The 14982-nt window shown below is 50.5% G+C and overlaps 1 protein-coding gene across 1 annotated transcript in view; it reads left to right on the top strand.

The window, feature by feature from the left end:
• Positions 1 to 14982, top strand: part of COL6A3 (collagen type VI alpha 3 chain) — a 68708-nt gene that overhangs the window by 17255 nt on the left and 36471 nt on the right. The window contains exons 6-13 of the mRNA XM_044675684.1: positions 1600 to 2176; positions 3083 to 3666; positions 7021 to 7641; positions 8898 to 9509; positions 10331 to 10930; positions 11775 to 12112; positions 12711 to 12789; positions 14131 to 14276. Of these exons, the coding sequence (XP_044531619.1) occupies positions 1600 to 2176; positions 3083 to 3666; positions 7021 to 7641; positions 8898 to 9509; positions 10331 to 10930; positions 11775 to 12112; positions 12711 to 12789; positions 14131 to 14276 (3557 nt within the window). The remainder of the gene's footprint in view (positions 1 to 1599; positions 2177 to 3082; positions 3667 to 7020; positions 7642 to 8897; positions 9510 to 10330; positions 10931 to 11774; positions 12113 to 12710; positions 12790 to 14130; positions 14277 to 14982) is intronic.

Raw genomic sequence — 14982 nt, forward strand, 5'->3', positions numbered from 1 at the left:
CTTCATCCTAACTCTCTCTCTCCTCGTCCCAATGGAGACCAAACTGGGAGGCTCTTGTTCCACACCTTTCTCTGCCTTGGCGTGCTGTTAGGAGGGATGGAGGTTCCTTGGGGGTCACTTTTTTCTTCTTTTTCTTCTTCTTTTTTTAATTCTATAAATTGGAGGATGAAGATTCTATACCAGCATGCTCTGATTCTCCCATCTGTGCTGTCGAAGGAAGAGATGAGTACATTTAAAATGAATTAAAAAGCTCTTTACTAAGTGCTCACACCGGGTCAAGCATTGGCTAAGCTCTAGGTGCACAAAGACAACAGGCAGACGATTGCTGTCTTCAAAGAGTTTGCTTTCTAATACTCAGTATGAAGGACCCCCACGTAGCTCAGTTCCAGCTCAGACAACCTCCAGTCCCACCACTTCATTAGTTTTCTGCCCCTTCCGTGGCTCTTTTTCATCAGAGAATTCTGGTGGAAGTATTTTACAACTTCACGTTGAGTATATTCAGAAATTGTGTTGGCTTTGGCGACCCTCCGGACTGAAAAGTGTCCTTGTCCTCCCCAGGTCTGTTCCCATAGTGCAGAATCGCACCCAAATTCTTGACTCACCAAGCATGGAGTCATGGATTTAAATCTGGAAGGATCTTCATAGGTCCTCTGGTCCAACCCCTTCACTTTGTAGATTTCCACTTGGACCATTTCCATGACCTTTTGAAAACCATCTATGGTGAACAGGATGGCCAAGACAAGTTTGGAGAGGAATTCGATTGAAATGCTGGCATGGTTTCCACCTACTTCCCTTCCTATAGATTGTCTCTGGTCATGGGGCTCAGAAGGCTTCTCGGGGCCAACATGGTTGACTCGTGACAGCCATGGAACTTATTGATTCCAGACAGCCCCCAGGACCTGTTGGGATGGGAAGGAGTAAAAGCGCATTACCCCATGTAGGCAGAGCCATAAATTTGTCTTCTCCGTGGTTCTTTATATTCTTTTAAAGAGAGCGTAAGAAGAACTAGATGTTTGGACAAGAACAGGGTAGAAAGATACATCTACAACAAGAAGAAAGAGTGCGCTCTTGGCCAACATTTGGACCTACTACCATCATCTCAAATCTAGAGGAATGATTATTAATTTCAACTGAATAAGTGGGAGCATGTTCCGTGTCACCCATATCCATCAATCTATGGTAGCCTTTGTCAGAGGAGACTAATAGCCCATTTTTCAAAGCGTCATTGTGATAAGAGCTTTATTAATTATTTTATATATTCATTTTTGGAAATGATACAGTCTTCCTCTACTAGGATACCGGTGACATCCCACAAGTCATAGCATATTTTAGAATTTTTCTTATGGCTTTTTGTTGGAGAAGCAAAGCGTTGAGTCGTATGTACTCATCCATTCTTCTTTCTATTCCCAGTGGAACGCAGTAGGACCTGAATTTGTAGGGAAATTGGATCGATGTTCTTTTTGGCTGCTGGTATAGCTATCTTCCTCCATACCTGGTGAATCCTGGTGGCAGGTCCCTGTAGCTCTTGACTGAAATTCAACCGGCTTCACTCACCAATGTCTGTTTTACTTACTTTGTCTTCATTCGCCTTTATTTTAGAAGGCCAGCGGGACATTCTTTTCCTCTTCGATGGCTCAGCCAACCTTGTTGGTCAGTTCCCTGCAGTCCGGGACTTCCTCTACAAGATTATCGATGAGCTCAACGTGAAACCTGACGGCACTCGGATAGCGGTAGCCCAGTACAGTGACAATGTCAAAATCGAGTCCCGTTTTTCTGACCACCAGAACAAGGCAGAGATCTTGAACGTTGTGAAACGGATGAAGATCAAGACAGGCAAACTTCTCAACATGGGTCAGGCCCTAGACTTTGCCCAGAGGAATCTTTTCGTGAAGTCATCTGGGAGTAGAATTGAGGAAGGAGTGCCTCAGTTCCTTGTCCTTCTGGCAGCTGGAAGGTCATCTGACCGTGTGGATGGACCAGCCCAGAACCTGAGGCAAGTTGGCATTATCCCATTCATTTTCCAAGCAAAGAATGCAGACCCTGCTGAATTAGAAAGGATCGTCCCCTCGCCTGCCTTTATCCTAGCTGCCGAGTCTCTGCCCAAGATCGGAGAGCTTCAGCCGCAGATTGTGAATCTCTTAAAAACTGTTCAAAATGGCGGACCATTACAAGGTATGTTGGCCGTAGTTACTTTTCCGGGCTCCTTCTGCATGTGGGTCAGCATGGAAACATGACTGTGATTTGATGGGGAGATGGTTGGAGATGCCACCTTTGGGTTACATGGTGGCGTGATTTCATTTTTGCTACTGCATCATCTCGATGACTGCCTCAGTTTTCTACCTACTTGAATGGGGCTAGTTATATGGGAAGAGTACTGGGTTGGGAGTCAAAGGACTGAGCCTTAAATCATGGCTGTGGCATTTAACACAAATTTAATAATTTGGGCAAATTATCATTTAAATAATTTATATTTTATATATAAAATAAATTAAATGAGCTGGTCTTCAGTTTCCTAGGGGGCTCTCCGAGCTCTAAATCTGTTTTACTATGCTTTAGTGCTAGAAAAACAGGGTTCAAATCCTGTTTCTGACCCTCGCTACCTGTATGACTTTGGGCAAATCTCTCAAACTTTGTGGGCTCAGTTTCCTTGCTTATAAGAGGGGGTTGGACTAGATGACCTCTAAGGCTTCTTCTTGCCCCAAGCCCGTGATCCTATGATTTGGAGTCAAAGGGTACTCTGTTCAAATCTTGCCTCTGTCAATGACTACCTATACGACCTTAGGCAAGGTTTATTGATCTATTCATTGATTGATCTTGGGGAAGTCTCAGTTTCCTTATCAGTAAAGCAGATGGCCTCTCTCCGAGGTCTCTGGGAACTATGACCACCTTCTTTCTAGTCTGCAATGCCATGTTCTCCCTCTACTACCCATGAATTGTTTCTCTAAGAGACATTATTGAAAACCACTGGAACTCTTTCTACCTTTCCTTCAACCCCACAAAGTCTCTAGAATTCCTTCCAAGAGGCCAAGGACAACTAGTAGAGTCATCTTTTCTGGCTTCTCGCTTCAGGTCCAGCGGAGAGGAAGGACATCGTGTTTCTGATTGACGGCTCTGAGGGAGTCAGAAGTGGCTTCTCTTTACTGAAGGACTTTGTTCTGAAAGTGGTGGAGAGCCTGGACGTGGGCCCTGACCGGGTTAGGGTGGCCGTGGTGCAGTTCAGTGAACGAGCCCGACCCGAGTTCTACCTGAACTCCTACTCGGACCAACAGGCTGTGCTCAATGCCATCCGCCAGCTCTCCTTGCTCGGCGGCTCGTCCCTCAACACGGGCTCTGCCCTGGACTTCGTCATGAGGAACATCCTCGTGGAGTCGGCGGGGAGCCGAATTGCCGAGGGCGTCCCCCAGTTCCTGATCGTCCTCAGTGCAGACAGGTCCCAGGACGACATCCAAGGGCCGTCGGTGGTTCTGAAGAGGAGCGGCGCAGTGCCCTTCGGCATCGGCATCGGCCATTCTGACAACACCGAAATGCGAACCATCTCCTACACCCCCGACTTTGCCACCGTCATCCCCACCTTCCAAAATCTCGCTTACGTGCAGCAGCTCATCTCGGAAAAAGTGATTCTGCTGACCCAGGAAGAGCTGCAGAAGATAAGGCCGGTGCTGACCCTGTCGCCACCAGGTAGGCCCCCCGTTCCGCGCCTGGATTCAGGATGCAAACGGCCTTCGAGCCACCTTTCTTTGGGGATGGCGGGCGACAGCTACTTTTAGGTTCAAAATCGGAGGCCGCGAGCTCTGGGGCCCTCGAAAGCTTGCCAGGAAGTTAAGATTCTGGGCTCTCGGCAGGCTTTCGGCTCAGGTGGACGGGCAGGGAGCGGGCATTTAGTAAGCACCGACTAGGTGCCGGAGATGCACTAAACGCCAGTGACAAAGAAAGGCAAAGGACGGCCCCTACCGTCAAGGAGCTTAGAGTGTACTGGGGGAACAACCACGTCCACCCAACATGCACCAGTGTGGGCAGTGGGATGGGGGTCACGGCTCTTATTCCATTCCTCTGCTGTTGTTGGCGAAGACCTTCTCTGTAAATGATCACGTCAGAGCAGTGTTTTTCAGGGGTGATCTGTGGATCGCTCTCTGGGGGTCCCCAAAACCTTTTATGGGATCTGTGAGGTCAAGACTATTTGGTAATATTATTAATTACTAATATTAATAATTAAATAATATTAATAATTAATAAATTAATACTATTATTAAATGGCCTATTAAACTACTCCTCCCTTCCAACAAATATTGGTGGAAGGCCAGATTTTCTTCATATACTTTAACCAAAACAACATATCACAACAGATTGAGATTCCAATGCATTGCACTGTGCTTGGCACCCAGTAGGGGCTTAAATAAATATTTATTGATTGATCTTTAAGCCAGAGATTAGATTTGTAAAAATCTAAAAAAAAACCATTCAGCTTATTGAATTTATTTTTATTTGGAGAAAAGATAGTTATTTTTCATAAAAAGTCATTTATGTTTATATGGGTTTGTTATGTGTATATAGATAATGTGGGTTTGTTATTGTTATTTTAAATGGATAAATTAATGAATAATAACAGATAAATCAAATTTATTTTAAACTAAAGTTATATTTTAAACTAGATTTATGCATAAACCAGAGTCAAGTTTAAAATAGACATTTAAAGCATATCGATTAGAATTTTAATGATTAATATAGTAAATATTGATACGTAGAACCCACAAAAATAAAAGCTCTTTGGTTTCAATGATTTTTTAAAGAATATAATGATTTCGACCATTTTGTCAATTTTCAATACATTTTCAATTTCAATGAAAATGTTAAAATTTGGAGAACTTTTAAAAGTATAAAGGAGTCTGGAGATGAAAAAACTTGAGAACTGCTCTCTTAGAGGACGAGAGGCTAAGCGACTTTCTTGGATCCCCATTGAGCATTCTTTTCACGGCACCATGTTGCCTTCCATGAGTCTTTGGGCCCCAGCCTATTCCCACTTCCTCCTCTTCTCCATCTGGGCTCCTTGCCCCTCCTGGCCACCTGTAGTTCAATCTGCATGATATTTCTAAGTACAAAACAAATGTTTCCATGCAGTGAGAGCTGTGAGGGCCCAGCTTTTAGGCAGTCAGTCCACCCCCGGTCTTCCCTGAATTTGGTTGGGAAGGGGACAGAAAACTGGAAACCATTTGTCTTTGGCATTTCCTGTGGTCCCATCCCTCTCAGCCTTCACTCCAGTGATTTCCATCATGGAATCCTTGAGATTCCAGAACATAACCTTGATCTCTGGGCGTGTGGCCCAGGAAAATGTGACAGCTAAATATCTATACATGCTGAGGACCATTTCAAATGCTTTTTAATGTGAACGGCCACATTCTGTCAATCAATAAACAACAATTAAGTACCTTCTGTGTGCCTGGGCCTGTGCTAGGCACTGGCTTTATCAAAAGAGGCAAAGGACTGTCCCTGCCCTCAAGGAGCTTCCAATCGAAAGGGCAAGATAACATGTGAACGAGTTACATACAGGATAAATAGTAAATAATTAACAGAGGGAAGACAACAGAACTAAGAAGGGATAGGGAAGGCTTCCTGTAGAAAATGGGATTTTAGTTGGGACTTAAAGGAAAAAGAGAGGTCAGTGGAGGAGGAGGAGACATTCCAAGCGTTGAAGACAACTAGAGAACTTGTCTGGAGCTAAGGGATGGAGAGTCTTGTTTATGGAACGATCAGGAGGCTAGAATCCCAGGAGTTTCTGTAGAATGAGAACTCCTCCAAAGCAGCAGTCTTCAGCCTTCATTACTGAAGATAAGAGGTCGAATCCTGCTGTTGGGAAATCGAGAGCAACAGCCACCTGATTTCTTTGGAGATGTGGGGAGACTAGAAAATAAGGAGATGAGTGGATTGGATACACACATTTTTTGTTTGTTTGTACATGTGCTGAATTTGGAGTCAGAGAACCTGGCTTTAGATCCTAGCTATTCCACTTCCTACCTGAATGAACCTGAACAAGAGATTTAAACTCTCTGGGCCTCAGTTTCCTCATCTGTAAATAAGGGGGATTGGACTAAATGATCTCTAAATTCTTTTACACTTATAGATGTATAAGCTACTGAGCTGTGTGGCCTCAATGGGCCTCAGTTTCTGGTCTAAAAAGAACTGGGGGTTGGACTTTAAGGTCTCCTTTGGGGCAGATCAAAGGGCTTATCATCTTCAGATATATAACAAGATTTAGTCTGTACAATGAAAAAAAGAAATATGAACTTCTCGTCCAAGTTTGTTAGGTGGAATTTAACCCACGGCATTCCAATAGATTTTACTTCAATGACAATTGCCTTCCTTGGTGCATTTTTCTATAATTCAGGTCAATTCCATTCAATTTAGTCCAACCAGCATTGATTAATCAAAGCCCACTATGCTCGTAGAGGACAGAGCACCAGGTCTAGACTCAGGAACTCATCTTCATGAGTTCAAAGCTAGTTTCAGATGCTTCCTAGCTAGGTGACCCTGGGCAAGTCACTTAACCCTGTTAGCCTCAGTTTCCTAAACTGTCACATGAATTAGAGAAAGAAATGGTAAACCAGTCAAGTATCTTTTCAAGAAAACCCATATGGGATTGCAGAGACTTGGACACAACGGAAAGGTCTGATAAAGAGCAACAAATGTGCCCAACTCTATTAGGTAAAGACCCCAAATAGCCTTCAAGGGGCTTCCACTCTACGGTCACTAAGTAGCTAGGGATCCCCATTACGCCTCTCTGTTAGAACTCTGGACCCCGATTGATCCCCTTCATTATTCCCTATGGGACGAGTCGCTCAACGCTGCCTCAGTTTCTGCCTCTGTCAAGTAAAAGGGTTGGGCAGCCCCTTCTGGGGCTCGGCCTCCGTTCTCCGGGCCTTGGCTCCCTCTGGGGCTCGGCTCCTCATCGGTACGGTAAGGTGGAGGCTCGGGCTGGGCGGCCTCCTGGGTCCCTCTCACTTTCCGCTCTCTGACGCGACCGTCTCTCCTTGGCTTCCCCAGCGGCGGGCAGCAAGCGGGACGTGGTGTTCCTCGTGGACGGGTCCCAGAACACGGTGCAGGAGTTCTCTTACGTCCGGGCCCTGCTCGAGAGTCTCATCGAGGAGCTGGACGTGGGCTTCGACACCACGCGGGTGGCGGTGATCCAGTTCAGCGAGGACCCCAGGGTCGAGTTTCTGCTGAACGCCCACAGCAGCAAGGACGACGTGCAGGCGGCGGTGCGGAGGCTGCGCCCCAAGGGCGGCCGGCAGGTCAACGTGGGCAGCGCGCTGGACTACGTGTCCAAGAACATCTTCCGGAGGCCCCTGGGCAGCCGCATCGAGGAGGGGGTGCCGCAGTTCTTGGTGCTCGTCTCCTCGGGGAGGTCCACCGACGACGTGGAGGACTCGGCCGCGCACATCAAAGAGGTCGGCGTGGCCCCCCTCACCGTGGCCCGGAACGTGGACCCTGAAGAGCTGGTCAAGATTTCTCTGAGTCCCGAGTACGTGTTCTCCGTGAGCACCTTCAGGGAGCTGCCGAACCTGGAGCAGAAGCTCCTGACCCCCATCACCACGCTGACCGCGGAGCAGATAAAGAGCATCGTGAGGCAGACCCAGCACCCGAGACCAGGTGAGGCGCTTCCCAAGGGGCCACGTCACAAGGAAACGGGGGGCTGAAGGGCGGGTAAAAGGAGAGCGGCGGCCCAGTGCAGCGGCCTCTGGAGTCAGAGGGCCTGGATTCGAATCCTTACCTCTGGGGCTCGTTTGTACCCGGGTGACCTTGGCCACGTCCCTTGGACTTAGCTTGTTCGTTTATAAACTGAGTTGCTTAGACTTAGCTGTCCTCTGAGGTCACTTCCAGCTCCGTGGCTGGTAAGAGGAACGTCCACTATAGCCTTCTGGACGGCTGTTTAGACTCAGTTTCTCATCTTGTAAAATAGGGATAATAAAAACTCCCAGGGTCTCTGTGAGGATAAAGTGAGCATTTCAGAGACTTTTTTTTGGGGGGGGGTTTGGATTTGCCTGTAGTTCTAAATTTAAGAAGAACCGTCCGAGAGACAAGTTAAGCCCCCGGCAATCCCTGAAGGTGGGCTTTCTTTTTAAAAAAGGTGCCTGAGAGGGGCAGCTCGATGACACAGTGGACAGAGCACCTCCTGGAGTCAGGAGGACCCGGGTTCAAATCTGGCCTCAAACGCTGCCAATGTGTGGCTCTGGACGAGTCACTTAACCCCAACTGCCTCGCCTTTGCCATTCTTCTTTCTCAGAATTAGTACTAAGAGGGGCAGCTGGGTAGCTCAGTGGATTGAAAGCCAGGCCTAGAGACAGGAGGTCCTGGGTTCAAATCCAGCCTCAGACACTTCCCAGCTGGGTGACCCTGGGCAAGTCACTTGACCCCCATGGCCTACCCTGACCACTCTTCCACCAAGGAGCCAATACACAGAAGTTAAGGGTTTAAAATGAAAAAAAAAAATAAAAAAAAAGGATTAGTACTAAGACAGAAGGGACATTTTTTTTTTCTGAGTCTCTAGAAGGGACATTTTTTAAAGCGGCTCCCCCAAAGCGTTGCTGGGACGCAGTCAGGAGGGAGCCGGCCTCGAGCCAGGAAGGCTTCGCTCTTCACATGCCCCCCCTGACCCCGGCTCTTCTGGGGACCCTGGGCCAGTCCCTGGTGAATCTCGTCACCACTCCATGCTCCAGGCTGTTCCCCCAGACTGGAAATTGCAGAGCAGGTGCCAGCTTGCCTCTCCTGGCAGGTCCCAGATCCAGGCTCCAGGCTTTTGCCCATCACCTCGAGGACCAGCATCGGATAGCCAAAGGCCATCGGGAGCTTGGGGGGCGGCAGAGGAAGAGCATCCTCACGTTCCTCCTCTTTCTCTCTCTCCCCAGACGTAGAAAGTGACGCCGCCGACATCATCTTCCTGGTGGACACCTCGGACAGCGTCCGGCCGGAAGGGCTGGCCCACATCCGAGACTTCATCGGCAGCATCGTCAGGAAGCTCCACATCGGGCCCAGCAGAGTCCGGATCGGTGTGGCGCAGTTCAGCAACGACGTCTTCCCAGAGTTCTACCTGAAGACCCACAAGTCCCAGGCTGCGGTTCTGGAAGCCGTCCGCCGCCTGAGGTTCCGCGGGGGCTCCCCGCTCAACACCGGCCGAGCTCTGGAGTTTGTGGCCAAGAACTTCTTTGTGAAGTCGGCGGGGAGCAGGATAGAAGACGGGGTGCCGCAGCACCTCGTCCTGTTCCTGGGAGGGAGGTCCCAGGATGACGTGTCCAGGGCCGCCCGCGTGTTGAGCTCGTCCGGCATCGTCAGTTTAGGCGTGGGATCCCGCAACGTGGACAGGACCGAGCTGGAGACCATCGCCGGCCGCGACTCCAGGCTCGTCTTCACCGTCAGAGAATTCAGGGATCTTCGCAACATCGAGAACCAAGTCATTAATTCATTTGGGCCCTCAGGAGTGACTCCGACGCCTCCTGGCCCGTTTTCTCCTTCAACCCCAGGTAAATTCAGTTTTTTTTAACGCTGAACTTCTGTGTATTGGCTCCTAGGTGGAAGATTGGTAAGGGTGGGCAATGGGGGTCAAGTGACTTGCCCAGGGTCACACAGCTCGTCTTCCCAACTTTAGAACGAGCAGGTTTGAGAAGATGCCTTTGGAGATCCTTTCTGGTTCTAAGGCTATTATCCTGGTTCTGATCTCTCTGATCCCAGCGGGATTCGAAGGGGGGATTCTTCTGCCTCTTGAGCGCTTTTCGGTTCCTTCCTGTTCTTAGACGTCAGCCTCCTCCTCCCTCGTTTTTTATTCCCAAATGCTCCAGGTACCTTGCGTGGTAAAGTTTCCTCTAGATCCGGTTTTTCAGTTACTCCAATGAGAGATATCACGGTGTTGTAAATATGTTGTCCTTGAATTCAGCAAGACCTGGATTCTAATCCTGCCTCTGAAAGGACTCGGATGCCCCCTGCAAGCCTGGAAGACTTTCTAAATTGCAGAGAAGGTGCTGATCGGCACGATGAGGAGAGTGTCCTCATTGGGGAGTTCCCTATACCAGTGAAATCATAGATCCAGTCCCCAAACATAGCAAAACGAAAAACAGAAACAAAATGCCTCCCTCTTCATGACTTCACGACACAGGAGCTATTCCTTAATACTTTTTTTTGATGGGAGGCAGAGTGGGGAATTGTTCTCTTTTAACATATGGGGTGGTCAGGCATGTTCTATAACCCACTTTTGACTTTCGATATATTTTCCCATTTCCTGTTTCCATTTTGTTTCTTCCTACTTGGGCGCACCAATCGACCCATTTTCTGGTTTTCACTATTTCAGTGGCAAAGAAAGCTGACATTGTCTTCCTGTTGGATGGCTCCATCAACTTCAAGAGGGACCACTTCCAGGAAGTCCTCCGATTTGTCTCGGGGATAGTGGACACCATCTACGAAGGGGGAGACTCCATCCAGGTGGGCGTGGTCCAGTACAACTCCGACCCCACCGATGAATTCTTCCTCAAGGACTTCTCCACCAAAGAAGAGATCATCGACGCCATTAACAAAGTGGTCTACAAAGGTGGGAGGGAAGCCAATACCTTCGTGGGCCTTGACCACCTGCGGAAGAACCACTTTGTGCCCGAGGCCGGCAGTCGGATTGACCAGCGAATCCCTCAGATTGCCTTCGTGATCACGGGAGGGAGCTCCGTGGAGGACACGGAGGAAGCCACCCGGGCGCTGTCCCAGAAAGGGGTCAAGGTGTTTGCCGTGGGAGTGAGGAACATCGACTTGAGGGAAGTATCCAAGATCGCTTCCAACAGCGCCATAGCTTTCCGCGTGAGCAACGTCCAGGAGCTGTCCGAGCTGAGCGAGCAAGTGCTGGAAACCCTGCACGACGCCATGCACGAGACCTTGTGTCCCGGCGTGACGGACGTCTCCCGAGGTACCGAGCTAGTGGGATGGCCAAAATGGGGAGCCGTCCAAATTTGGGTCCAGTTGAGTTCCAACGAATCCCCAGTTAGTTTCTTGTGTGAACGTGGACTGGCCCCTTGGCTTGGGTCTTTGTTTCCTGCCTGGTTGGCCTGGATGCCTCTGAGGTCTCCCCGGATGCCTCTGAGGTCCCCCTGGATGCCTCTGAGGTCTCCCCGGATGCCTCTGAGGTCCCCCTGGATGCCTCTGAGGTCCCCCCGGATGCCTCTGAGGTCCCCCTGGATGCCTCTGAGGTCCCCCCGGATGCCTCTGAGGTCCCCCCCAGCCCTAGACCCAGGCTCCTCCGAACCGAAGCAGTGAACGAGCAGTTGCCCGCCTCCCCAAAGCCCCCAGCAGACTCCTTCCAAAGCTTCTCTGGCCACCCAGCTCGGTTTTCCTTGGTTTTACCTTTAACCTAATTGATGCGGGTTAAAAACCATGCTGGTACCCCAACACGACTAGATGTGGCGCTCTTAGGGCCAAAGCCTGCCATTCTAGAATGTTTCCCTAATAGAACTTCTCTTCTGTCCCCATGCACGAGGCCCCACAGCCGCTGCTTCTTCTTTCTGGTTATAGGCAAGGCCCCCTCTGTTTGTCACTCATGGTCGGAGGCCTGGTGGACCGAAGGCTTGGCTCAGGGGCCAAAAGAGACCGCTGGCAAGCTTTGCCTTGGCGGAGGGTCCCAGATTGGGAGTTTCCGTCATGCCGACAAACCGGGGCGTCCTCTTGTATCTGGGCTTCCCCCGCCAAAAGGGCGGCTTGCCAGAGTTCCCAGAATCCCTGCCGTAGGTGACTCTTGCCGTGTTCCTCGTTCCCAGCGTGCCACCTGGACGTGATCCTCGGCTTCGACGGCTCCCGAGACCAGAACGTGTTCGTCTCCCAGAGGGGCTTGGAGGCCAAGGTGGACGCCGTCCTGAATCGCATCACCCAGCTTCAGAGGATCAGCTGCACCGGCAGCCAGGAGCCCACCGTGCGGGTGGCCGCCGTGGCCTACACGCCTTCGGGGCCTGTGGAGGGCTTCGACTTCTCCGATTACCAGCCTGACCTGTTCGAGAAGTTCCAGGCCATGCGCAACCAGCACCCCTACCTCCTGACGGCAGACACGCTGAAGGCGTATCAGAATAAGTTCAGGAGTTCCCCTGCGGGCAGCGTGAAGGTAAGGGGGGGCGGCGTTCTGGCCTTTCCGTGTAACCCCCCCGTTTTACAGACGAGGCGCCTGAGGCCAACAGAGAGAGACCGAGTCACAGACACGGGGTTCGCCAGCAGCTTCTCTGGCTCCACGTGGCCGGCCAGTAAGGCAGTCGGTTACTCTTCACCAAGTCTGGGTTCTGGACTCAGAGGGGCAGAGTTCAAATCCTGCTCTGCTGAGGGGGACCCTGGATCGCTCAAAGAAAAGGCTCCCAAGGACTCTGGTGGTGAACTCAGCTCTGAGTTCCGCTGATGTGTGTGACTCCCTCATTGCTGCGGGTTGGGGTCCTTTCTGCCATTCGAGTCTTGGTCTCGCAGGCTTCCTCTCTTCCTTAAGTGCTTGTCGGTGACTTCATCAGGGAACGGGGAGCCACACCTGTGCTCCTGCCACAGCGCAGGCCGTCCTACAGGGGGTTTGCTGTTTTTCTTCTCCCATCGGTGGGGCAGTCGAGCCCAGGGCTCTGCCCGCTTTCGGCACGCCTGCCGAGAGGCCCGAAGGTGCTTCTGCTGCAGGTTCTGGGCGCCTGCTCGGAGGCCTGATCTTTGTGCCTTTTCCCTTTCCCAAGGTGGTGATTCACTTCACCGACGGCATCGATGGAGACCTGGCTGCGCTCCAAAGGGCATCGGCCGAATTGCAAGAGGAAGGTGGGTACCGGTGGGGAAGCGTGGCCGGGAGGGAGCCAGAGAACCCGAGCTTGGAGACACCATCCTCAGCCATCTTCGAGTGTCCGAAGGGGGCTCTGGCAGGAGAGCTCCCTGGCACAAAGGCGTGCGGGGAGGAGATGGACCGCCATTATGGGAAACAGCCAGCACGTCTATTTGGCTGGAATGGAGAGGGGGGGAAGGGGAAGAGAGATTGCACTTGTTCTGTGTGGCCTCCGGGGGCAAAACGAGGACACATGGAGGGCAGCTAGAGGTAAGGACATTTCGGCTTCATGCCAACAAGGAGAGCCATCCCAGAGCAGAGTGGGCTGCCTCTGGAGGCTGTGGGCTCCCTTTCCTGGGGGTCTTTGAGCAGAGGCTACTGAGCACCTTCCTGGGGAGCCCATCAGAGCTTTCCAGAGAGGAATCTTACTTTCATCATCTGTAAAAATAGGGAGATGCCCTGGATGGGGGGCCTTGCCATGGGCGTCCCCTACATTTCTGAGGTTCTGTGATTTTTTTTAAAACCCTTAACTTCTGTGTACTGGCTCCTAGGTGGAAGAGCGGTAAGGGTGGGCAATGGGGGTCAAGTGACTTGCCCAGGGTCACACGGCTGGGAAGTGTCTGAGGCCAGATTTGAACCCAGGACCTCCCATCTCTAGGCTTGACTCTCAGTCCACTGAGCTACCCAGCTGCCCCTGAGGTTCTGTGATTTTAATTAGATGTCAGGAGGAAAGGATCCAGCATCCAGGATTGTGTATTCACTCAGAACTTTACCTTCATGGGAGCAGCTGAGTAGCTCAGTGGATGGAGAGCCAGGCCTAGAGACAGGAGGTCCTGGGTTCAAATCCGGCCTCAGACACTTCCCAGCTGTGTGACCCTGGGCAAGTCACTTGACCCCCATTGCCTTTCCCTTACTGCTCTTCTGTCTTACAACCAATACCCAGTATTGATTCCAAGGCAGAAGGTGAGTGTTTAAAAGAAAAAAGCATTTTACCTTCACTATGGAGATCTCCCTGAATGGCTCTTTGTGCCTGAGCCATAGCGAGCTCTCTTACTAAATGCTGCAGTGAAGCCCTTGCTAGCTCTTGGGAGGAGCTGCTCACACTTAGGATATAGTGTAGGCAGGCAATTTGGAGCAGCAGAAAGGGCTTTGGCTTTTGTGTCAGGGGGCAGAGAGTCTGCCTCTTATTAAATAGATTAACTCTATCCCACCTTGTTCCAGTTATTTAACTTCTTATCTGTGAACCTGAGGGAGGTTGAGATTGGACTAGAGGGCTCAGATGAAAGAGACCCCAGAGCGTCTTCTCAGAGGTTAGTCCTCTTTCCGTTTTCTCCTCACAGGTGTGAAGGCCCTGATCTTCGTTGGCCTAGAAAGGGTCGCCAACTATGACAATGTGATGCAGCTCGAATTTGGTCGAGGCTTCACTTACAATCGGCCTTTGGCAGTGAGCTTGATGGACCTGGACTATGAGTTGGCAGAACAGCTTGTAAGTTGGAGGAATTTGGGGGGGGAAGAGAATTTGGTCTGTAAATCTCAGGGATCCGAACAGGGAAAGACCACCCGGATGACCTACTGGTAGACTATCCACTTGGGACTGACCTTGTCACTCTGGCCATTGGTGCATCTTAGAATGGCACCTTGGATGGGAAGAGAAAAAGAAAATGGGGGCCTGCGTACGCTGAGCTCCCAGCCCTCTGACCCTTTTTGATTCGTTATTAATGAGTCAATAAATTAGTTCATTATTATATAACAATTTAAGTCAATCCTGAGACGCTGAGAAAACAAGATTATAATCTTGGCCAGTTATCCATTGGTAGCTGGAACCACTGGCACGAATGCTTTAGAAATATGTGAAAGTGTTTTCTTTCAAGAGTCATTGGGGGAGGGGAGGCAGGGAGGGGAACAAACATCCCATCTCTGAGCCTAGTGGGCTGGTCCTTGTGTGCTGGACAGCTGGCCCTCCAAGGGCTCAGTTCTGGCCAAGGCAGAGACTCTGAGGATGCAGGCTCCCCTCAGTGCCATCGTGAGACATTAGACAGAGAGGCCTACAGGGACTCCCGATCACATGATGTGATCTTTTCTTCCCTCCCTCCCTTCGTCTCTTCCTTCCTTCCTTCCTTCCTTCCTTCCTTCCTTCCTTCCTTCCTTCCTTCCTTCCTTCCTTCCTTCCTTCCTTCCTTCCTTCCTTCCTT

Source organism: Gracilinanus agilis, chromosome 4 (assembly GCF_016433145.1).
Source record: "Gracilinanus agilis isolate LMUSP501 chromosome 4, AgileGrace, whole genome shotgun sequence".
Lineage (NCBI taxonomy): Eukaryota > Metazoa > Chordata > Mammalia > Didelphimorphia > Didelphidae > Gracilinanus > Gracilinanus agilis.